The sequence below is a fragment of the Natator depressus genome, chromosome 1, assembly GCF_965152275.1.
Source record: "Natator depressus isolate rNatDep1 chromosome 1, rNatDep2.hap1, whole genome shotgun sequence".
Lineage (NCBI taxonomy): Eukaryota > Metazoa > Chordata > Testudines > Cheloniidae > Natator > Natator depressus.
In genome coordinates, this window is record NC_134234.1 from 298045467 (window position 1) to 298070693 (window position 25227).

Here is a 25227-nt window from a genome sequence, read left to right on the forward strand (position 1 = left end):
ATCCATGTTATTATATTAGCTGAAGAGACCTCATAACCCAATATGATTAAGAGTGACAATACTCATACAATGGATATATTATTTCAATTCCATTAATCTTGGCATAGCCTAATGCAACTAAGGGCCCAGTTACAGTATTAAAGAAAGCATCTCAGATGATTTTACTCATGAGTAAGCTTTTATGGAACCATTCCAGAATTGTAACGGTTTCAGTGATGATATATGACATCCATATAACATGGGGAGCACACGCGCACACACACAGAGTCATTGGAAAGTTTAACTCAAATGAAAGCATCTCTCATAACTACAGACATATCAAAATAGCCCGAAAGAAATTTCTGATATCAAGACAAATTCCATTATGTTATCAATAGAAATATACTGACGCAGACATGAGAATTATTTTTTATTTTGAACGCATTAACTAAGAGTGAAAATTGCCATTGAAATGTCAGCCGAATTAGACAATAAACTCAGAGATAATTAGATACAGTGACCTAGGGACCTCTTAATGCCAACTGTCATTGGACACAGGGGGTGCATCAGGTTTTATTGGGATACTCTGGGAGCGATATCTACGTAACAGTTCACCAAAGGGTGGAATGTGAAATCTCTTCTGAGAGCCAGTAGCCCACTGGTCATCATGATCTCTGTGAAATGTATATAATGGATAATATTTAAGGAGTTATGTATCTATACTAAAAATTATGTTCTTAAGGTCCTGGAATTAAGGCAGTCACCAGGAAGCGACACACCTTGGAAATGTTCCTTTCAGTCAGTAGGTATTGGACACCTATCTCCCTGTCTGGATTTTTGTATTATATGCCTCACAATACGTACTGCATATGAGGCATATAATACAGGGTGGGCTGAGAGATTGGGAAATCTAAGAGAGGAAATTGACAGGAATAAATAAATAGTGAGGGATGGGGTGTCTGGTTTATGAATAAAAACAAAGGAATGTGTTTTTTCTTGGAGTGCCAGGGGACACACAGAGTCCTTGGCAGAGACAAACTGACAGAGTGTTTCTCATGAAAACAGGGTCACAGCCAGCCAGAAATGAGGGGTTCAGGGTGCAGGAGGGCACTCTGGGCTGGAACAGGGGGTTGGGATGTGTGTGTGGGGGGTGAGGGCTCTGGCTGGGGGTGCAGGCTCTCGTGTGGGTCCGGGGATGAGGGATTTGGGGTGCAGGAGAGGGCTCTGGGTTGGGACTGAAGGGTTTGGAGTGCAGGAGGGGGCTCCAAGTTGGGGCAGGGTGTTGGGGTGTGGGGGAGTGAGAGCTCCAGCTGTGGGTGAAGGCTCTGGGGTAGGGCTGAGGGATTTGGGGTGTAGGAGCGTGATCCAGGTTGGGACCAAGGGGTTTGGAGGATAGGAGGGGGATCAGGGCTGGGGCGGGAGGGTGGGGGTTGTGCAGGCTCTGTGCAGTGCTCACCTCAAGCAGCTCCCAGAGCTTACCTCAAGCAGCGCCATGTCCCCGCTCCAGCTCCTGCAGCTCCCATTGGCCACGGTTCCCGGCCAATGGACTGGGAGTCAACACTCGGGGAGGGGGAACGTAGGCAGCATACAGAGCCACCTGGCCACGCCTCCATCAGCAATAGCAAAGACGGGGAGCTGCTTGCAGGGAACCGCCCATGAGTGCCCTCCACGGACCTCAAAATTTTTACAGTGGACACTTGTGTCCGTGTACGGACACATTGCTGACCCCTGCACAAGAGTATCTTGTTAATTAAGTCTAGAATGCAGGTTATGATTTTATTTATTATGTAACCATTTGTTTCCAATATTTCTATTTGCTAATACTTGAATCTCTAGTTTTGTTAAATAAACTTACACTTTATTTCACTATAAACATATCTAAGTGCTTTGATATGTTTATAACTGGGCAGTGATCTGAAGTGGAACTGGTAAGCTGGCACATACTGCTTCTTTGGAAGCAGTGAATCTGTAAATACCGCAAGTGTCCAGTAGACCAGGGGCTGGATGCTCCAGGTACAAACTCGAAGGGCTCAAGTGCTGGAGTGTGCCAATTGCTAACCTGTGGAGTCACAGCAGGGCCTGCATAGGCCTAGAGGGAGTCCTTGTGTGGCCCATGTCCAGTGGATTTGGGAAGCTGACCCCAGCAGGCACAAACAAGGCTTCCTCATGCTAAGGGTACGTGGTAGCAAGGGCTCTCACAACCCTGGGTGCCCCCGGAAAGCACAGTTGCTATCTACTTACCAGCCTATAGAGTTCTGTAATACTGATCTCGTCAGGATCCACCATAGCATATTCTTTTCTTGGAACCAAGTCTAGCCCCAACTGCCTGTAAAGGAGAATATGGAAATAATGGGGACACATTCCAGAGCACATGAAAAAATTATATTTAGGACTCTCTTGCTTTCCTTATTTGCTTGTGCATATTTTGAACTCATTGTTTCTCCCTATATTAGAATTTTGATGGAAACAGCATGTCTAATACTGTGCATGTTAATTGGTGTCATGCCTGGATTCCAGTTGGCCACTAATATATTTTAAAAATCATTTTGTAAAGGTACCTAATTAATTATAAGTCCATTGATAATTTCTCCCTCCCTTTTGCTGTGTAACATTTACACTGGGATATGTTCCATCACAGCTTTTAGTATTACATAATATTGTTAATTTATATTCCAGCCTGACTGCTGTGCAGATAGCACACTTTGAGGTGATTTGTAATGTCAAGTCAGATGGAAACCCAAAGAGACAGTTAAAAAAAAAATCCAGCAGATGTGAAAGCATTAGCTCCTTTTTATATAGGCCCAACTTTATCAACTGCACTTGAATTTCTGGCCTTAATTAAATAATGAAGCAAACTTGAGTTAACAGAAGTAAAATGTAGCAGAAGCTTATTTTTGTCACTGATGTAAGAAGTTAAGACATTGAATACACACATGGTACAGATGTGCTTAATTAAGGTGATGACATTTTAAACAGTCAGGAGAGCTGCCCTTTAAAATATTAGACAACTCTTGAAAAAGATAATCTCTTATGTAAGCAGGAACAGGTGACATTCAAAGTAAGTCAGGTCTGTGTCCCTCCCATTAGCATAAAATTCTTAGGACACAGTTCTTTAACAATTTTTTTGTTATAGGGCTCCTCAAAGATTCTGATAGTTGAAGATGCACCTACAAATTCAGTAATTTACAGCACAGTTGTTGGAGATTTCTGTGTTTAATCAGGACATGGAGTCATTGTGGATAGTTCTCTGAAAACATCCGCTCAATATGCTGTGGCAGTCAAAAAAGCTAACAATGTTGGGAATCATTAAGAAAGGGATAGATAATAAGACAGAAAATATCATATTGCCTCTATATAAATCCATGGTACGCCCACATCTTGAATAATGTATGCAGATGTGGTCACCCCATCTCAAAAAAGATATATTGGAAAAGGTACAGAAGAAGGCAAAAAATGATTAGGGGTAAAGAATGGCTGCCATATGAGGAGAGATGAATAAGACTGAGACTTTTCATCTTGGAAAGAGATGACTAAGGGGGGATATGATAGAGGTCTATAAAATCATGACTGGTGAGGAGAAATGAAATAAGGAAGTGTTATTTACTCCTTCTCATAACAAGAATGGGTCACCAAATGAAATAAATAGGCAGCAGGTTTAAAACAAACAAAAGGAAGTATTTTTTCACACAACACACAGTCAACCCGTGCAACTCCTTGCCAGAGGATATTGTGAAGGCCAACACTATAACAGGGTTCAAAAAAGAACTAGACAGATTCATGGAGGATAGGTCCATCAGTGGCTATTAGCCAGGATGGGCAGCGATGGTGTGTGTGTGGGGTGGTGTTAGTGCCTATTTGCTCCTCAATCCCCTGCTTGGCTCAAGCCCGTGTGGGCTTTAAGGCACTAGGAGGGCCTAAGCTCCAGCATGTCTGGGCACAAGCTCTCTCTCCTCCGTCTCCCAGTCTTCCTTCTCACTGAGATGGGAAAAGGCAATGTAACCTTGCCAGATAGCTGACATGCAGTCTTATTAGCAGTGTCTAATGGTGGGTCCGTGGTGAAATTTGGGGCTTGATGCAAACATTTTAAAAAACTAATTTAAAAAAAATGAATTTGTCACACTTGGCTCGTGGAAATGGAACACAAGGGAGCGGAAGGATGATGAGAACAAAAATAAAGGGTGAAAGATAATGGAGTAGGGGAGGGAAGAATTAAAAAGTTATTTTGTTTTACAGGTTTTTCACATTTAAAATACTCCTTGACACAAACTCCTTCAAACACCACTCAGTTTTTGTAATTCCTGTTCTGCTGTCACCCACATTGTGCATCCTGTTGCATTTCAGTCTGGAACGCTGTCCATGCCAATCTCCTTGTGTATTATGATCACTGTGGAAGGGCCCAGCCTACTAATACACACTGTCACTTTCTGCCAGGAGTAAGGCCCTGCAGCTGCGCCTGCTCAGTACTCCTGAAACCCTAACAAACCGGCTCGCCTGCCTGATGGACTGCCCTGCCTGAGTGGCTGAGGAAGCTAGCAGGCCAGTTCTTAAACCCAGCTGCAGCAGTAGCTTGCTGGCTGCTCAACACCCACACCCATGGATTCTCTGCCTTCCTGTGCTCGTCTCTCGCCAAGCTCGGCTCCTGATCGTCTCCTCCACAGCTCCAGTATAAACTCTGCCCTGCACCCAGTCTTGTTCACATCCTGTCCCAGTCTTTCTGCTGCCTCAGAATCACCCCTGCTCCTGCCTTCCCTGACTCCCGGTAATCTAGTTCTGACCCTTGGCTCTGATTCCTGGCTCTGACTCGACCCTTGGCTCTGGCTTTTGGACTCTGACTTTGGTTCTGATGTTCGGCCCTGGTTCCTGGTTTTGATCCTGTCTTGCCCCTTGACTCTGGCATTCAAACTCCGGCTACTAGGCCTGACCGCCTACAAATCAGTCCCATGACATTTTCTTTTAAAGCTAGGGTACTTTCAAAGTATCCAAGTGCTGGCTCTGTTGGGAATAGCAACCATTTTCATGCGCATTGGGGAAAACTGAAAATAAAAGAATTTATATGACAAACGCTTTTACTCATTTCTATTTTTTTTCAAGGTAATAAAAGAAAACACACACATTCACTCTCCAAAGCAGCTGGTTTCCTTAAGAATAATATCCACTGGAAGAGGTTTTAGAGTACACATTATGACAAACAACAGAGCAGAAAGTACTAAAATCTGCTCCAGAGTTCTGTTACCCTTACAGAGGAAAAAAATAGCAATGGAAAGTTGTGGCACACCAAGGGTACCACCAAAGTTTTTTTGCCTAACTAATGGGAGTTCTTATTCTGCTACATTTTAAAAATTCATATATAGGGGCAAGAAAAAAAATCACTGTTTTACCAGAATATTGGTATCTACTAGCAAAAGATGTACTGTAAAAAGGATTCTCAATCTAATCATATACACTGGCTGTACTTAAAAGATTATTCCAGTTTGTAAAATATTCCTTGTACTTAAAATGAGAAATGTTAATCTCTTTCAAACCACAGAAATTTTTAATTGTGACCACTGTGTGAAGTTTTTCATTTTATACATGTGCTAACTATTAAGTAGATCTAGTGTTGCTATACAAAATGTTGCCTGGTTAAGTTTTCCTTGGACGTACTATTTTGTATGCAATGTTTTTTAACAACATAAAAAACAAACACTGTATTTTACACAACTTTTGTATCATTCTCAATATTTGTATACTTCTATTTAAGGTCTTAAACTACATGTTAATCTGGCATTTAGAGAAAACTAAAAAGCATTATTCATCCTACCCTTATACTCAATGGGAATTTAACTTCTCACATATTGCAATATTAAGTAATCAATAAACTCTAAGGCGTAAGAGAGATCTTATCAAGACTGAAATGGCTGCAAAGTTCAGTTATGAAAGTTGAAGGTGCCCTTATGGAAGGAAGACAAGATTCACTTACATTTAAAAGGTTTGGAAGATTATCAACAACAAATGAAGTATTGTCAAGTGAAATAGAATTCAGAGTTCTTTCTCCATCACCCATTACAATATAGATGTGAAGCACTACCCTTGTTGCTAAGAAAAGGGATGTGGGGGACAAACACAGTGACTTGTGTCCACTCAGCCCCGCATAAAGGGTTTCTGGAATTATGTACACACATCACTGAATTACAAAACCATGTGTTCAGTTAGGCTTATTATGGAGGCCACAGAGGGTACATCTACACAGGGATAAAGAACCCAGGGCTCGCTGGGGTCAGCTGGCTTGGGCCCTGGGGCTGAAAAATTGCTGTGTAGACATTTGGGTTCGAGCTGGAGCCTGAGCTCTGGGACCCTGTCAGGGTGGAGCCTGAATGTCTACACAGCAATTTTTAGCCCCAAAGCCCCAACCCCATGAGCCTGAGTCTGCTGACCTGGTGAGCCATGGCTGTGCCGTGGTTCTTTTATCCTTGTGTAGATGTAGCCCGTGTATTGGTCACAGCAGGATTTGGAACTCCTGTTCAGCAGGTATAGCAGGCCTACTGATATGAAGTGAAGGGGAGGTGAAGCGATGCTACAGCCCTACTCTCATCTTGCCTCCTCTGAGGCTGGTGCTGATGATGGTTGTTATAGCTGGTCCCTGATTTGTTCTCCCCAAAACCTGCATCCAAATTATAAATCTGCCTCTGAATGTGTGTCCTCGGTCTTTGCACTCACAAGGAACCCTCCGTTGGCTGAGCCTTAATTTTCCCTAAGTATCCAAGCTAATAAATCAAACCTTTTAGTTTTCAAATAGAGATAATGGTTCTAAGGAGGCTAAATATGAAAAGAAAAAAAGGTATGTGTAACTAGATGGCTTAGGTTCTGATCATGGAATATGGAGCTTTAGACTTTTAAGTCACTGGTTCAAATCCAGTCCAGGTTTGGTAGTTTGTCCAGTTTTCAGTGGACAGATGCTCCTATTACAAAACTCATTATCACAATTGACACCCATGTTGGCATTCTCAGCAGTGGCCTCAAGAACTGCATAGATCATTCTAAGGAGGCTGATCATTGCCTTCTTTTTTCCTTTCTACCTCCATATGTGCTTTGTTGGAGCAGAAAATGGGTGGGAGAAAGAACATGACTCTGAAGGGTATGCTAGATTGGTAAATAAAGGAATCTACTGCTATAGAGCTATATATTGTAGCAGTAAACTTCAAAGGATTTGATCATTTTTATGCCTACTAAAAACATTTGCACTATGCAATTTAGAGTGACCTAACTATTCAAATCACATATGTCAAAGTGCAAGCCAATCTCTTGAAAAGGTCAAGAAGAACTTCCCAACTATACATGTACAGCACTGTATAACTATCTAGGTACATAATCGAGAAGGCTTCCTATAGAATGTGGTACAGACCACTGCCAGACATAGGACACTGTGACCACAGGAGCCCATTTATGCCAATTAGCAAAGGACACACCCAACCACATTGTTGTCAGAATAACTAGCCAATCAGTGTTTTGTAAGGTATCATACAAAAACTGGTGACATGCTGGTGACTTCCTGAGGTCTCTTCCAACCCTAATCTTCTATGATTCTATGGTCATGAATATCATTGTGTGATTGTATGTATGGGCTGTGTATAAAGACACGTGTGTGTGCTGGAAAAATGTTCTGAAAATATCTTTTGGAGGCAGATGATAAAACAAGCCTTCCCTAGACAAAGGAATGTGGATTTACCTGTCTGCATGTATCAAGCTAACAGGCGGATGAGAAAACAGAATGGCTTGATTACAAGCAAGGGCAATGAAAGTACATTTGCATCTAAGATAAACAAAGTGATCAAGCCAATCAAGAAAGCAAGCTGACCAGATGATGAAAAAGGGGGTTGGAGCTTGCACCCTAAAGGATTCGCAGCAGGGGAGAGGAACTTTGTCTGGGTTTACTTTTTAAAGAATACATTTCAAAGGTTTTCCAGACTATAAAAACAAAGAAAGGAAACTCCTTTTTTATCCATCACTTAGGGGACAAAGGGATCAGCACCCTCTGAGTCTGTCAATGGTGGATCCTCCTGCCTGTGGGGCTGGAAATGGCAGAAGCTTGAAGTGATACTCCTGTGGGAATTCTGTGCCACTGCACAATGCAGAATTTTGCAGAAATTAACATTGTGCGCGCAGAATTTCCTTTCCCCCACAGAAATGGGCTGCAGTGCTGCTGGCCACCATTAGGGGTCACTGGACTCTGCAGAGCCCAGCTTGCACATAGAAGACACTCCTGGTGGGAGGGAGAGGGAGCTAGAGGCTCCTGGCAGCTGCAGTTCCCAGCACGCCCTGAGGGAAGGAGACAATGGTGTGCAGGAAACTCTGTGCAAGCCTTAGACCGAGCATTAGGCTGTTTGTCCCTGTGGATCCCTGGGCTATGGGGAGAAGGGGGAGACGGGTGTTTGGGCAGGGGGGTGCAGCTGGGCTCTAGGTGGGGGTATCTGGGCTGGCGGGCCCCCCACAGTTGGGCTCTGGGGAGAAGGGGTTGTGGGTTGCCTGGCCTCCCAGCTGGGCTCTGGGGGGAAAGGGGATAGAGAAACAGAAACTGGGTTGTTACATGGATTTCTTTAACGCTCTACTCCCGGGGGAATTTTTGTGTATGTCTGCATTGTTACAGACATACTTGCTGACAGGAATTATGACATAAATTACCAAAATAACAGAAACTGGTATGATTATGTAGTGTTATTTTCACAAATAAAATTTGCAAAAATTTAAAATATTGGGTGCGGAATTTTTATTTTTTTGGTGTAGTTTTTAGTTTTTAATTTTTTTGGCGCAGAATGCCCCCAAGTGTGGGCCCTTGACTAACAGGCTGGTGTGTGCACTCTCTCTTTGGCAGCAGCAAACTTGGTAATTTCTATGAGTGACAAGTGATAGGAGCTGGACGTTATGGACACGTTTCTGGGAAACTCAGGAATGTTATCTGCAAGGCAAGGTGAAGACTGGCAGAGTCTTGGGGAGTTTGCTGGTGATGCAGAGAGACTGGTGTGGCAAGAAGCTGACACACCATTAGCTTGAGAAATAGAAGGGGCAGCGGATAAGATGGAATATAGACAGGTAAAGAAGAGTAACAGGAAATTATGTCAATGGGAAAAAAATCTAGTAATAAAAACCAATAATTTATTTGGAAATGATCTGGCAAGGTACAGAGTACACCCTCAATATGAGCTGGCTTCAATGATTGTTGAGGGCACTCAGCACTTCTCTGTGCCTGGCAGGACTGAGCACCTTATGAACAAGGATGCTCCTTCTCTTCCCTTTTTATTTCTTTCCTCCCATCTCTCCAATTCACCCAAAAACTAATGAAATTAGCAACCCAAGTAAAAAGAATCTCTCTTCATAAAGACTAGCTGCTGATGATTTCCTCCCTCTGCAGATAGTGTCTCTTTCTAGAATTCATCTGCTTACTCTATCAAAGCCAGCAGTAATACTTAAGTAGTTATGAACATCTGTAAAGTGTACAATATCCTCCTTCGATTTAGTAATAAACTAAATACCACTCCTCAGTATTTCTAAGATGCCTATCACCTTGGTTTCTAAGCAATGGGTGGGCAAATTATTTATTGGTGTAAAAGGACGGTAGAAAATTACAAAAGAAGATTCCACCTGCAAATCAGGATTCATTTTTTCCTTCCTTACTCCTTCTCCCCAATTTTGTTAATTATTTTCTCTGTTTTGCCCCCTTTTACTGTATTTTTAATTAATCTTTCAACATCCCTTATCCTGAGAAGTATCACCTGTTACTTTATCTTCTTTCAAATTCTCTAAGATGTGGATCTGATCTTAATCCACTGTAGTCATTGGAAAAACTCCCATTGACTTCAAAGAGTTTAGGATCAGGCTTTATGTTCTCACATAATAATTTCAAGTCAGACCATACTCATTCCTCATGGATCACAAAAAGAACAAACATAACTGCCCAATGACCAGTTAAGTTTATAGCGGAAATTGACACACTGCTTTAGAAACTAGTGGCCTGATTTTCAGAGGTGCTGAGCAGTCACAGCTCCTGTTGACTTTAACAGGAGTACATGTGGCTCAGCACCTCCGAAAAATCAGGCTAGAAAGTCCTTGTAATTAAGACAGCAGCAAAAGAAGAGTAATGTACGACAGGTCAGCTGCAGGTTAATCTCAGTGCAGTTTGTCCTCTCCCTCCACAATCTCAATTTTTCAAAATCATGCTGCAAAGCTAGAGGCAGAAAGCTAGATACGTATACAGATATCATCACTCTAAGAGTACACTTCATTTCCTGGCATCTGTGCTATTCAGCTGCCAAACATGGCCCAAGCCAGGCGACAACGGTTGGCACCTCTCTAGAAAAGAGTCACAAGAGCCTTTTGCCTCATTGCCAGCTATAAGAACAGGGCATCAAATAAGTCTTGATTTTGAATGCAAGCACCAATGTGCTTTTAATCTGTGCGGCTGTTTTCAAAAGTAATATTGAGTCGAGAGTAGCCTATTGTGTTTATTTTTCCTACGTGCAGCGTGTCTGGAATAGAGATGAGCTGGCTGGCCTTTCAAACTGTGCAAGATAGTGTCAAGATCAGCATGAGCGGTGTCTTGAAAAGTTAAAACCACATTCAACATCAACACTTTAAGCTATTAATTTTTTATTTCTAGAATTCATGATGTTGTTATGCAGTTAGTAACAGTGAAGTGAAAGCCTTTGATATGGTATGAGTTTAGCTAAATAGAAAGGCAAAAAAATACTTGTTTGCTATCAAAATGGTGACAGCGTATCTGATTTTCTTAGCTCTCCTAAATAATATTCAGGTAAAAGCAAAATGCAGGAATCTGATTGGTTTTCTTTAATAATTTTTATTTGTTTCTTAATATATCTTGAAGCTGCCCAGGTAAAAACTGACCCATGACAGAATCAAACTAAAAATCTTGGACCAAAACCTCAGCTGGCACGAATCAGCATACCATGTGAGGATATGGCCTTGCATGTATTGATAAGGTGTTAAAAAGGAATTCACCTTTCACCTCAAGATCCCTGCTAGCCCTACATTTCTAGGATTGCTAGGTAAGTGCCAAGACGAAGCAAATATTTGTTGGTTTTTTTGTTTTATTTTTTGTTTTGTGTTTTTTTTTAAAATAAAGTGAAGCTACAAATCATTTCTTTTCAAAGTATATAATATGCTGGTCCAAATCCACCCCTCTTACAGAAAAGAATTGATGGGAGGGGAAGAGTCCTCAGAAAATGCTGACATCAGACTCAGCATTTCTGCCACACACCAGTTCCTTATTTTAACACGTTACCATGAGCATAAAATTGTGGCGCTGTGATTAATTTATCATGACTGGGTTACCACAACTGCTTCTATTATTAACGCTTACTTACTCATTGCCCCAATCCAGGCGAGCAGTGATATGCCGTTTTACATCCTTCATCCGGTCATGGGTGAGATGGCCAACAAGCACCTGCCTTCTCAGGTCCAGGATTTCATTCATTATGTGCCATAGTCGATGAAAAAGATCCCCTTCATTTCTCTGTCAGATACACAAACAAACAGTTATGTATACACCAACTGAGGAGGTCAACAATGCAAACAGGTACACTGTGAGGGGGGAACAAAAGCTCTTCTAGGACCCTCCCTAACTTCTCCCTCATGTGCTTCATTTCCTCTTTGCCCCATCATACTGTGATTCTCCCTCAAAGAACAGGTGAGGAGGGTAGGAACAAATCTATTCAGAGACTCAACATCACTTCAAGCACAAGCTACTTGTGTTCACTAAAGGCTACTCTTGAACCACTACCTCCATAGCCTTCACTACTTCTTGCTGGCCTGAGGAGCAAGGAATCCGTTTCAGTCCTTATTTAGGCAAGCCTGATTACTGGTAGTGTATATCCTGGGTCAACTGCAAATAGCTATAAGTACATGTTTTTAAATCTTTCCTGACAGGAACCTTCTGCTTAACTTGACTCTCAAACACAGGGAATTATCTGAATTGCCTTATGACTTCTTCTCCCCACACTTTCCCATCATAGTTACACAATGGTATATTTATATAAGGGTACACTTCACTCTAGAAGTACAGAGTATATTTCATTTCCCATAAAACCAAAGGACAGCAACAGTCCCCTTCCCTCAGCAGTTCCAACTCTCATTAATTAACATCATCATATTTTTTTATATTGTCTGGAGAACCTTATTTTGAGGAAGTGCTTTGAATCTTTAAGATCTGATGATGTAACATACAGAGTTTTTCAAAACATTGTGTTCAGAGCTAGTTCTTCTTATCCTGGCATGGTATCTCCTCTTCCCCTTTTCCTTGTTACTATGAACAGCTTCATAAAAACAGGAACATCAGCTGCCCCTGCTGCACAAACCCCATGAGAAGTCAAAATCCTTTGTCACATCACTACCTTGTATCTGTAACTTCTGAACCCGAGAACCTCTTCCAACTGCTTTGTTTTGTCTTCCTTATTTATTTCATTTACAGCATAAAGCAGGCACCTAGCCCACTTTTGATGCCAAATAATCATAATTAGTTGCTATGAAGAAGATTAAGCAACAGGATCATATGAACTTCTTAGCAACACAGGTCTTGATCCTCATGCACAAGTCCCTTGAAATAGAAACAAACCAGAATATCTAGAAGACACAGAACTGCTTCCAGATGGAAAACTCTGAAAAACATTTTATCAGGCACCAGTTGGTCAGTATTCCTTTTAGTAAGTGTTAGCAGGGGCAGACCCTAATTTTGTTATAGAAATATACTCTTTTTCAAATAGCTGAACTCCAATATGAAATATAGGCTATGCCACTGAAAATGGACACCACGATGGGACACAAAATGTGACCTTCCTCACAATTATTTTAGTCTGATGTTCAATATCTTCCAAGCTCTATAAATATTTTGCATATTTTATAATTATATTGCTGTTATGCCTAGCAGCCTTGATCATGGATCAGAACTCATTATGCTAGGTGCTGTACAGAGACAGAACAAAAATATGGTCCCTGACCCAACTTCTTGTTTTTCCAATTGTCACTATTGCTGAGAAATTAAAATAACCATTATATTAACCAATTCTATGCTTCATAGCTGCATTTTGGTACAAAGGCTATCCTAGTATTATTGAATACGTTGATGTACTAAAATGTTTTTGCCTACAAAATTATAAACTTAAGGAGGGATTTTTTTGTTTTGGTTTTGGGGAAGGAGGCAAAGGAGGATTAAGAAAGCCCCTAGAGATGTATTAATTTCACTTTTATTAGAAATATAGTGTGGAAAAATCCATGATCGAAAAATAAAAATTAGCAGAGAAAAAGATTCTCATGAGTTAAAATAATGAAGAACAGTTCTAAACACCTTGATAAGCAAGTACATTTAAAATAATTGTATTTACAGATGATTCAGTGATACATTAGTTCAACTAATCATATATGTTATGAAATTAGAGCCCACATATCTTACTACAAAAAGGAGTCGATTCCACATCCCTGTCATAATAAATATGTACAGGAGCCTTATTTAAGGAGATCTCTTTGCTTGACTCGCATTAAATAATGAAGCACTGAAGTCTATCTCAAATTAAGAAGTAGTGCATACAATTTCATTACAGCTTCACTGTCAAATTCAATTGCTATTGTCAGTCCATGAGTGGCTTAGGTAAAGCACTCAGGTGACTCAGTTGGATGTGTGGCACCACCTGCTGTCGTGCTGGGAGATAACAGTCCCCGAAGGGGCTGGCTGGGTATCATGAGCAGAGCAGTTCAGGCCAAGCCAGCTGAATGGTTTGGGTGCACAGTGGTTCCAAGGCTTTGAGGCTTCACCCCAGGGGGGTACATCCCATCACACAAATTATTAATGAAAATATTGAAAAGTGCTGGACCAGGACAGACCCCTGTGGGATTCCACTAGATACGTCCTCCCAATTTGACAGAGAACCATTGATAACTACAGTACCGTGAGTACAGTTGTTCACCCATCTTATAGTAATTTCATCTAGACCATATTGCCCTAGTTTGCTTATGCGAGTGCAATGTGCCTTACTCAAGCAAATCAAAAGCCTTGCTAAAATCAAGATATATGACATCTGCAGCAGCTTCCCCACAACCACTAGGACAGTAACCTTGTCAAACAAGAAAGTTAGGTTGGTTTGCATTGATTTGGTCTTCATAAATCCACGTTGGCTATTACTTATTACCCCTATTATCTTCTGGGTGCTTACAAATTGATTGTTTAATAATTTGGTCCAGTATCTTTCCAGGTATGGAAGTAACTCAGGTCCTCTTTCCTTCCCTTTTTCAAAAGAGATACTATATTTTCTAGACCTCTGGGACTTCATCTGTTCCTCATGAGGTCTCAGAGCTAATCACTAATGGGTCCAAGATTGCTTCAGCTATTTCCTTAAGTACCACAGACAGAATTTCATCAGGGCCTGCCAAACTGAATATATCTACCTTATCTAAATATACTTTAGCCTGTTCTTTTCCTATTTTGGCTTGTGTTCCTTCCCCATTGATGTTAATATTAATTGTGTTAAGTATCTGATCACAATTTATCTTTTTAGCGAAGACTGAAGCAAAACAGGCAATAAATATTTCAGCCTTCTTGAGGTCATCTGTTATTACCTCTCCTAGTAGGCTATGTAGAGGACTGTAACGGGGTGGAAACTCACTCAGCAGCGCCTCCTGCTGGCTGTCTGGGAATTTTTACCAGCCCCGGAGCGCCCTCTGCCGGTGTCTTACCGTCACGGGCCCCCATGTCCCTCCCGGACCCCGGTGCCCTTTTACCTGGAGTGCTGCCCCTCCAGGCAATACCCCACAGATCTGGGTCTCCACTCCCCAGGGAACCCCCCACCCTCTATCCCCACCTTGCCTCAGCCTATGGGCGACTGCCAGTCACCATCTAGCACCCTTTCACTGGGGCCGACTGCAGTCTGTATAAGCCAGTCATCAGAGGCAAGGGGGGTTTGGACCTGCTCCCTCCACCTATCCTTGGGCTGCCCTGTTTCAACCCCAGTACCCTGTCTTAGGCTGTCTGCCAGGCCTGCAGCCTGGGGCTTTTCCAGCCTGGAGCCTCCCAGCTCCTTTGGCCTTCCCCAGCCCTGCTTCACCTTAGGTACCCTGGTATGCTCCCCAGCAGCCAGGCCCGTCTCCCTCCACAGCTAGTGAAGACTTGTACGGGGAGACTTTGGCAAACCAGTAAAGTGCCTGAAACCACTATGGCTTATTGCTAAAAGCAGACAAGTCAGCTGGCTGTAAACTCGCCATTCAGCAGTCTCAGTTTAACCAAGGCAGGAGGGGAGGGGTTTTTTGGGTGCCAGAGAGGGCAGCTTGACCCCCTGTCCTTCCTGATAAGAACTGTGTTGAAGTTGCTGATATATGCGTCTTAGAAGAGCAGGATGTGCCCCAGGAATGTCTGCAAACTTGAAAAACCCACACCTGGTTAATCGATAATCAGAAGAAGCCTCTTGCTTGCCCATTGGAACTGCTTGCTTAACAAGTTTTCTTTAAGGGACATGTCATTCTATTACTAATGTATAAATAAGGGGGGAAAAGTTTGAGGTGGTGGGACTCTTCAGGACTGTACTCTCCCTCTGGATGCATCTTGTGTTCCCCACCAGCAGACGGACTGCCACTCTGCCACTCGAGAGTCACACTCAGCTTTGGTAATTATGAAGGGTTAGAGGTGTTTTACTAACCCGTTGCGGACGTGTGTATAAGTGCTTGAGACTAAGTAAAGTTTAGCTTTAAGTGAAAGCACTCTTGTGTTGTCCTGTTTGTGCCAGCCATCTATCGGTCGGACAGCCGCGTCTCCCCTGATTTATTTCCTGACACCACCTCACACAGAGTAAAAGTTACCAAGAGTTTTGGGTTGAAAGAACCCCGGGTAACAGACTCTGTGTGCTCCTGGCCCACTGCCCTCTTATAAGGGCCAGCTGGGCCCTGATTAAGCCAGCCACAGCCTGATTAGGACGTGGCCCCCAGCTGAGGCTGCTTCTCCCAATCAGCCCCAGTTTTCCTTCCCTGCCACAGCCCTCTCCCCGGGCTGTTTTAAGCCTTTTAAGGAAGGAGCGGGTGACCACCCCGCTACAAGGACTTACACTTTCTTTTGTCATTCTCTTGCTCCTAAAGTACTTATAGAACCTCTTCTTCTTGCTTTTTATGTCCCTTGCTAGGTAGAACACAGTTTATGCCTTACCCTTTCTGATTTTACCCCACTTGTAGCACAAGATAATATAAAATGGAGCCCTTGCTAGAGCACTTGTACCGTCCAGTGAAAAGCTCTTCTCAAATAATCTACTAATACACCATTTTCCCCGGTAGATGAGATATAGGACCCATACAATGAGGATACTGACCTTTACAAACAGGAAATTTGACTGACAACTGGCTAGCACAAACTTTTTGGTGATGTGTGTAATGCATTCCCATAATGCTATCCCATCAGAATTTAGACAGATTTGGATTGCATCTTCCACTGAAATCACAAACATTGGAGTGGATGGATATCAAGGTGAAGAATCCCTTACATCCTCTAGGATTTTCACTGCAGATGGCAGGAAGGTGATAAGGGAACTCCCTGGAGGGCACGTTCTTCCCCATTTTATGAAATAAGGAAACTGGAAAGTACTGAGACATTGTGGTTCAAGTGTTCCTAGTCTCAAGAAAAGATGGGAGAGTCACAAATAGCCTGACCGAGGCCTCAAATATAGCCTGGTATTCAAGCTATCGCATCACAGCAAAAACACTGAACCTGTCCACTGTCAGAAAGTTTCTAAGTCTGGAATATATCAAGGTTTCAGTGAGCATACATCTCCTAAATGGGTACCCTTGTTTGTTCAAACTATTAGTAAAGAACCCTCTGGACACTCTACTAATGGACAAATCTATGCGAAGACAGATACCCAATAATTTATGGAGAACAGTCATGACAGCCAGGCCTTTAATAGAACTCTTGCTGCCACAGAAAAGCCAAGTAGTAAGGTACAGTTTTATTGACAGAGGTCTTCTTTGACTCCCATAGGAGTTATTTGTAAAGAGACAAATATATGACATAGAAGGAGTAACAACTCTGGAATACTTCTGGAAATGAGAGAGTTCTGTCTCTGGGACCCAGAGACCAATACAATGAACCTCAGGGAGTTAGTACAGCCAGACAAATTTTGCCCAGTGACACACACTATATTTCATTCACACTGTGGCCAGGAAACAAACCTTATGCACCATTAAGTGTAGGTTATGGATGTCTCAACACTTAGGCCTTGTCTACACTGGCGGTAATGTGTGCAGTATGTGCAGCTACATGCTGCAGTGAGAAGACTGCATCCACACTGTGGCATGTAGCTATGTGTGGCTGGGGGGAGGCACTGACTGAGGAGGAGGCAGCATGGAGCTGCTGGAGCCTGTCCCTGCAGTCTCTCCCTGCCAGAGCCTTTTCCTGCTGCAGGGACCTTTCCATGTTTTCCTGAGAAAAACTTGAGTTCACACCCAGAACTAAGGGAACTGACAGGCCCAGGACTAAGTAAACTGGCTTTTTCAGCTTCTGATAGTAAGAGAGCCTAAGAATGGACAGTCCCTCTTCTCACCTACAATAGGGCAAGGGTCTGACAGATGGAACACTGGAAGACAAGCAGGGCATTGAGTGTGTGCGTCTGAAAATGGCCAGACAGGAAACACAGTGTGTAAACACTGTCCTGTAAACTGAGGGATCCACCATTCCAGCTCTGATCATTTCTTTTTTCCAGTGTTGTGAGACCTCCACACTGATCTGCTTCTTTACGCCACTCTGTTGGGCACAGAATCAGTGAGGCCAGGGTGCTGGAACAATTTTTATAGTGGGGGTGCTGATGATGGAAACCATGTATTTGGTGTTTGTTATTACTATTTCAAGCCCAGGGTTGTGGCAGCACCCCCAGCACCTATAGTGCCAGCACCACTGAGTGAGGCAAGCAGTTCTGCAAAGATCATGGTGTTGGAAATGTAGCACCAGACTCCACCGACCTTGGTGGATGTTGGGCCTTAGTGGTACAGAGCCTGTAAACAAGTGACTCAATAGTCAAAGATGTCAGATCCTCATGCTGGCTGGATCCCAGGCAACAGGATCCCTTCTTGGCAACTGTGCTTGGCAGTTCTTCACATGTAACTATAGAATCTGGATTCAGACTCTTATCATGGATCCAAAGCAATATTTATCGGACATGGATTTGTATACACGTTGTTCAGTTTTTTGGGGGGAGGGGGGGAGAGGGGATTGGTAGCACTCGATCATTGCTCTCTTGTGGATCCATGTTTTGCAGTCCCAGATCCACACTAGGCTGCTGGATCCAGATGTGCGTTTTGTAGCTCCATATCAGGTGGCACAATCTGAAAGCTGTGGATCCAGATCCTTTGGAAATTGTATCCAACATCAAGAGAGCCACTTTAGGCACATAGCCAAGTCTCCTAGGTCACCTGAACAGGCCCAGGGACCTTGACAGTGACCAGCCTGAGATGCCTCCCCAGTGCAGGGGTGTAAGAAGCAGCCAAACCCACTTCTAAGGGACATTCTTTGAAGGTGACACTGAACTTATTCAGTGTCACCTTAGTTGACTGGGTCTGGTGAGCTACCATACCAGTAAGGTGTGTGATGTGGTCCAGACAAAGCACAGGCTGGATGGAGATTGCCTTGTGTCATTTAAAGGAAAAATCTGACTGACAAACTATAAACAACATTTGCATCAAAATGGCAGAAAAGGGCAAAGAAAAAACCAAGAGGCACGCATCAAGGACACTATGTGCAATCCGAGCTCGCTGAACCTTCAGCAGTTAGAAAGGAACTGAGGGGTAGTCGGCGCCACTCCCCCTTTTATACCCACCGAACCCACCAGGATGACAGGGGAAGTGAGGGGCAAGTGGCCCCAATGGACACTGCTTTCCAGACGGTTCCAAAAGCTTTTACTGCTTGCACCTTGATCCTACAAGTGGAACTATGCAGAAGAAATAAAGCTTTGGAAGTTTTAAATGCTACCCCTGAGATTTGTTTGGCTGGAAATTTGCAAGTCCCCAGAGTGTACTCTGCAGAATCCTGCAGTTCATTCTGCCAGTTTAAGACACTGTAGAAGTACTATGTTTATATGCAAACACATTTTTTTAAACAAACTTTCCCCAAGTGCCAATCACTGCTGCAATTTACTCCTGAAAGCAAGAGGTCCATGTACACTTTGGAGGATGCACTTTGTATTATAAAAATATTACAGTATAGGCCTGTCTGTGGGTTTAAATATACTGAAAACGAAATACACTTCCAAAACGACTCTGCTCAAAGTGTTTGAGTGGTGAGGGTTCACATATCGAGAGATACAAGCTACCTAGACAGCACCACTCTATCCAAAGAAAACACTACAGATCTGACTCAAAACACTGAAGACAAGAGCAGTCTTTCCATTAACTTCAACAGGCTTTATATCAGGCCCTCTCTTCATATCTGGTCTGTGCTAACTACAATAAAACAGGTTCTTTAAAAACACTGAAGCACCACATAACGTGTGTAGAAGAGGTCTACAGAAACAATTTTGTCTTCTCAAAATTTTCTGGTCTAAATTTTCTAAAAAATCACTAGTGATTTTGGACATCTCCATTTTTAAGTGTCCATATCTTAAAGGGATCTGGGTTTCAGACGGCAGTTACTCAGCACTGTTTGGAAATAAGGTCCCTTAGTAAAAATAAAATGTAAAAGTTAAGTCTAGAAATGAACAATTAAGGGATCCAGTCAATTTCCCTAATATTCTGTGACTCAATATGACCCAGCGTACTTTACCTTTGCTCCTTGTTTTGTTCTGCATTGAAAATATGCTGTTAGACATACGTTGTTGAATTTATATATCATTTTAGCATGCAAAGATTGTGAAAGGAACATAGTTCCAGGAAACATTCAGATAGGTCAGTTGTATAAATTCTCTCACTGATGTGTGGGTGCAGTAGAAGAATATTTTTGCTCTCAGAAATAGCATGATTACATTTGTTTAGTGCTATAAAGTCTGTGGATTATATGACATTTAAGCGTATGCAAGACCCTTCAAGTTCATATTTATAAACTATATTATGTAGTAACTAACCCACATAGTTCTTTTTTTGCAGTCAACATTAGAAAGTAGTTTACTGGAATACCACATATGAACATGTTATTAATAAGGCATGTTGGAAGTGCATCCTTTACACAGGAAATTGGGATTTTACCATGTACTAGTATTTTGTTATGTTAACCGTTGCTTATATTTTAGCTAATTATAGGGGGCATAATTAATGTCGGGTGGGTTATATAAATTAGACCTGGCAATAGTCAATGATGGAGAACTGGCTGGAGCCATTAATCGGTCATTTCCAGATTCAACATTTGAGTTTTACAAGGCTGTGGAACGGTCATGAAGAAAATGTAATTCTGGGGACATGCTAGATAAATGCCAGTGAAACACTTTCTGCTGGATCGAACAAACTTTGGGGGAGATTTCCCTTTTTTAAAAATTAGGTCCTGAAATTTAAATGGAGTTTGTGTATAGCGTCTGCAGGTGGGGAGCCCTGGTCTGACAGATCTATAAGGCCCAAAGTGGCATTCTTCTTCTACTGACTTACTGAATTCATAAGAGGTGATGGGAGGGAAGAAAAGGAAATTCAAGCTGGGTAGGGTATAGGGTTAAGAATGGTGGAGGGAATGGAGGGGATGAGCAAAGAGGAGGGCTTCTAGCAGTTTTGTGTATCTACAAACCTTTTAATGTCGATAAAAAGGCTGCGTTTATCTACGGTCCTCTGTCTCTATGCCCTGCAGTTCCCTGCCTCTCTCAATGCCCATCAACTATGCCCTATAGTTCCCCCTCTCCATGCCCCATAAGTCCTGCCCACCTCCCCAGAAGCTCCACATTTGTAGTCAGGGAAGAATGGGTCCATGTCCCTTCCACGCCCCTGTCCCCCTTTCTGGGCTCCTTGCTGGGCCCCCTTCCTGGTTTCAAACCCGCAAAACGTGCTACTGGACTCTGACCAACTCTGGAATCAGCAGCAGATCAGTCAATTTTCTTAAGGGTCCAAAAATAGCAACAAAAGATAGTTTGCTTCAAATAAGGGAAAAAACAAATAGTCCAGGGATGGCCAAACTTACTGAACCTCTGAGCCACATAGGGTAATTTTCAGAAGTTCAAGAGCCGGGGCACACCTGCCCAGCTCATTGTTTCAGCCCTATGGGAGGCACCTGAAAGGGGTTGGGGCTTCAGCCCCACTCCTGCTGAAGCCCCAAGTTCCCCCTCCCGACTGGGCAGAAGCCCCTACACCACTACTCTGCTGCAAGGCAATGGTCCCAAATCTCTCCCTGCCCTCCCATCTGGTAGGTGGGGAATGGGTGGGGGGGCTCTGTGAGCCGCACTTCAACGGTAAAAGAGCCACATGTGGCTCACAAGCCACAATTTGGCCAACCCTGAAATAGTCCCTATCTTATATCATCCCAGCAAGCAATATATTTCTTCTGCTTAAACATGACAGTCAATTTCCCAAATTCTCCTTGCTTCCTGGTCTGGGACATGATAGTGTTTCCTCCCTGGACTTGGGGACAGAATGCACTTCCTGTTCCCTTTAGAAGTTCTCCCTTAGCCTCTTTTTTATGCCCTAGCTCTAACAAACCCCTAGCTAACCCCAGCCTACTTTAGCCGTATGTATGTACATCCTATCACAAGCTCTTTAAATCATATACAACTTTGAATAGCTCCCCTGCCACCCAACCATCAAAGTATTAAAATGGTACTTTTGCTCAACAAAGCAAATTTGGAGTATGTAGGACAAGGCATTTTGGAAAAATGAACCAAATCCTTGAAACACGATAACTTTAAAACTCCTTTTCAGATTTTTTTCTCCAAACTTTCAGTAGTAAAGGTTCAATAGATTTTATAGAAACGGATGGAGGATGTTCACAATTACAAATTTTTGTGAATCCATGGGAACTATCCTTTTAGTCAGCCTCCTTTCCACAAGTAGTGCTGTGATTTCACCTTTTACAATCCTCCTTAAGACCTCACATCAGAAGCACATTTATCCCTATTTAGCGAAACTCTTATGCACGTGCTTAGCTTTAGGAATGTACTTAAGCACCATTGACTTTAATGGGACTTAACCACATGTTTACATATAATGCTGCTGAATAGGGATGGCCTTAAGTCAATGCTTTGCTAAGTTTGGGCTCTACTCAGGAGGTGCTGAGGTAAGTGAGAATGGATGCCCTCTTTGGAGGCTGGACTTAATCTATAATCAGACCTCCACATTAATTTACAGGGGTTGGTTTCTTTGCAACCCATGCAAATAGGATAATAGGGCTCTCAGATCACAGACTGACCCATGCTGAGTTTGCAGGGTTTTAAGTATAAACAAGACAAATTGACTCAAGCAACAAAAAAATTGTCTTTGCTAAGAAAGAAAAAAGGAAAAAGTACAGCAAGCCAAAATAAAAGCTGTTCTTTCCCATCCTGCCAATATTTTTAAAACTAACTTATACGCCGTACTTATTATGTAACTGACAACCTTCAGTACTAGTATTTTTAAATCTCTCTTCTGTCTGGCAGCATGTCATTGTTTTAGCTCGGCAATCACGCTTTTACTTTGTGAAACACATTTTATCTTAAACAGAAAAAGGAGGACTTGTGGCACCTCAGAGACTAACAAATTTATTTGAGCATAAGCTTTTGTGAGCTACAGCTCACTTCATCGGATGCATGCAGTGGAAAATACACTGGGGAGATTTATATACATAGAGAACATGAAACAATGGGTGTTACTATACACACTGTAACGAGAGCGATCACTTAAGATGAGCTATTACCAGCAGGAGAGCGGCGGGTGGGCGGGGGGGACAACCTTTTGTAGTGATAATCAAGGTGGGCCATTTCCAGCAGTTGACAAGAACGTCTGAGGAACAGTGGGGGGTGGTGGGGTGGAATAAACATGGGGAAATAGTTTTACTTTGTGTAATGACCCATCCACTCCCAGTCTCTATTCAAGCCTAAGTTAATTGTATCCAGTTTGCAAATTAATTCCAATTCAGCAGTCTCTCGTTGGAGTCTGTTTTCGAAGTTTTTTTTGTTGAAGAATTGCAACTTTTAGGTCTGTAATCGAGTGACCAGAGAGATTGAAGTGTTCTCCGACTGGTTTTTGAACGTTATAATTCTTGACGTCTGATTTGTGTCCATTTATTCTTTTACATAGAGACTGTCCGATTTGGCCAATGTACATGGCAGAGGGGCACTGCTGGCACATGATGGCATATATCACATAGGGAGATGTGCAGGTGAACGAGCCTCTGATAGTGTGGCTGATGCTTTTTTACTTAAGTATCAAGCTGCTTTCCTTCCACTGGCTGTTCATCATTTCTTTCAAAAGAGGTTCAAGGTCAGGCTTGTGGGTTCTTGACTTTTTGTCCTCCAAAAATTTTTTCTTTTAAAACAATCTGTGCAAAATTTAACCTCCCATTCCAAAATCAAAGTCAAATCAAAGCCACAGCTGCTGGAAAGGTGTCAGATTTTGGAAGAATGTTTTTCCCTCTTTTCCCCTGAGTCCTTTTCTCCCTACAATAGCTGCAACTAACTGTGGCACTTTACTTTCTTGTTTGATTAATATTATGGACTGAAACTGCAGTTCTTTCATGTTACCTTCTGTTTGTTACTATGTTCTAGATTATTTCCTTCACTCTGTTGTTTGTGGCTTTTGATTGTTTATATTTGAAAAAGAACCATTTGATCTTCTTGTTCTTGCTCTTTTTTTGGTCTTTGTCTTTTAATAGCCATGTTAATATTGTCATTCAGATTTCTGCAGTCACAGCTCCCAAAACGTACCATTTTTAAATCTAGACTTTGATAACAAATCAAGCCATTCCCATTTATTCTTCTGTGTTACTATCAATTACACGGTGAACAGATGTCCTAGTTAGTCTCTGGCAGAAAACCATAATATTGGATTAAAAAAAAACTGGGGGAAAAAAAGAGGTTTAAGTAAATCCTGCACGGAGAAAAAAGCCAAACAATTTGATCTTTGGATGAATACTTTTTTCCCTTTGTGTTTTCCTAAATACAAACCACTTTATTTTATTATTTGTAAGGTGACAGAATCTATTTTAAACTGCGTTCAAGCGAGGCAATATTATATAGTATTTACCACATAAAGTTGTTTCCACATTGTCCCCCAGTCTCTTAAAGTTGATGTCATCTCTGTGATAACGGAGTCTTCTGTTGGAATAACCATTTCAAACTGCCTGTGGCATGCAGAAGAATATATGGCATTATACAAACAATATAAACCACACTGCTATTGCTAACATAAAACCTCTCTCTTACAAATGTTGATATTTATTAACATCCCTGGGACTTCTTTCTTTTTACTTGGAAAAAAAAAAACATAGGGTGAAGTGCTGGTCCCATTGAAGTCAATAGGAGTTTTGCCATTGTCTTCAAAGGGGGCAGGATTTCACGCATAGCTTTATATCAATACAATTATTTCAAGCACGTTTGTACATATCTCCTCAGCTAAAAGAAAAGTTTGTTGGTGCTATTATAATTTAGTGACTAAACAAGTGAACATGCTCCCCCCCCTTTTATTTTTCTTTACTTCTGTTTACGTAAATTACTCCAGAAATGCAATTCCTATAAAAAGAGGGGATAGAATGGAAGCAAGGACTCAGGAAAGAAAGCTAGCAAGGTTGTTCAGTGTGGAAACAGGAGTTGTGACGTTTTTGCCTTAGCTAGGAAAATTTATTAAGTTGACTTGCTCTTGTCCAATGACAAACAATATGTTTCTCAAATAAGCCTGTGGGCAAAATCCTCCATTGTGTTACACTGATTTTACACTAGTGCAACTCCATTAGTTCAAAGTTACACAGATGTAAAAACAGCACACACCATGGAGGATCAGGTCCAATCTGGAGGAGGAGGAGGAGGCTGTTTGCAATAGTTAACTATGGCCTGGCTTCTTGGCTGAACTACATCTCCCATGAATCACCACAGTCTCCCCTTTTGTTGAGTTTTTGTGGACCACCGTGATATTCCCTGGCCATACGGCATCATGGGAGAGGTAATTTGGCTACAGAGTAAAGCCCATAAAGGAAAATTGGGGCATGAAGCAGGTGAAATTTTCCACACAGAACCATTTTTGTGAACTTTCAACAAAGAGTTTTATTTTGTCAAGCACCCAATTTTCTGTCCACAAACAATTTCAGTGGAAAATTTTCAACCAGTCCTACTGAATGGCTTAACTGGCTGGGCAGAGATAGCATAGTAA

The 25227-nt window shown here is 42.2% G+C and overlaps 1 protein-coding gene across 4 annotated transcripts in view; it reads right to left on the reverse strand.

Annotated features, from left to right (window-relative positions):
* The window catches only part of DOCK4 (dedicator of cytokinesis 4), a 412625-nt gene that overhangs the window by 233186 nt on the left and 154212 nt on the right, over nt 1-25227 (reverse strand). For all 4 annotated transcript variants that reach the window (XM_074942246.1, XM_074942244.1, XM_074942245.1 and 1 more), the window contains exons 5-7: nt 24109-24205; nt 11334-11482; nt 2221-2305 (exon numbers count right to left, since the gene is read on the reverse strand). In XM_074942246.1, the coding sequence (XP_074798347.1) occupies nt 2221-2305; nt 11334-11482; nt 24109-24205 (331 nt within the window). The remainder of the gene's footprint in view (nt 1-2220; nt 2306-11333; nt 11483-24108; nt 24206-25227) is intronic.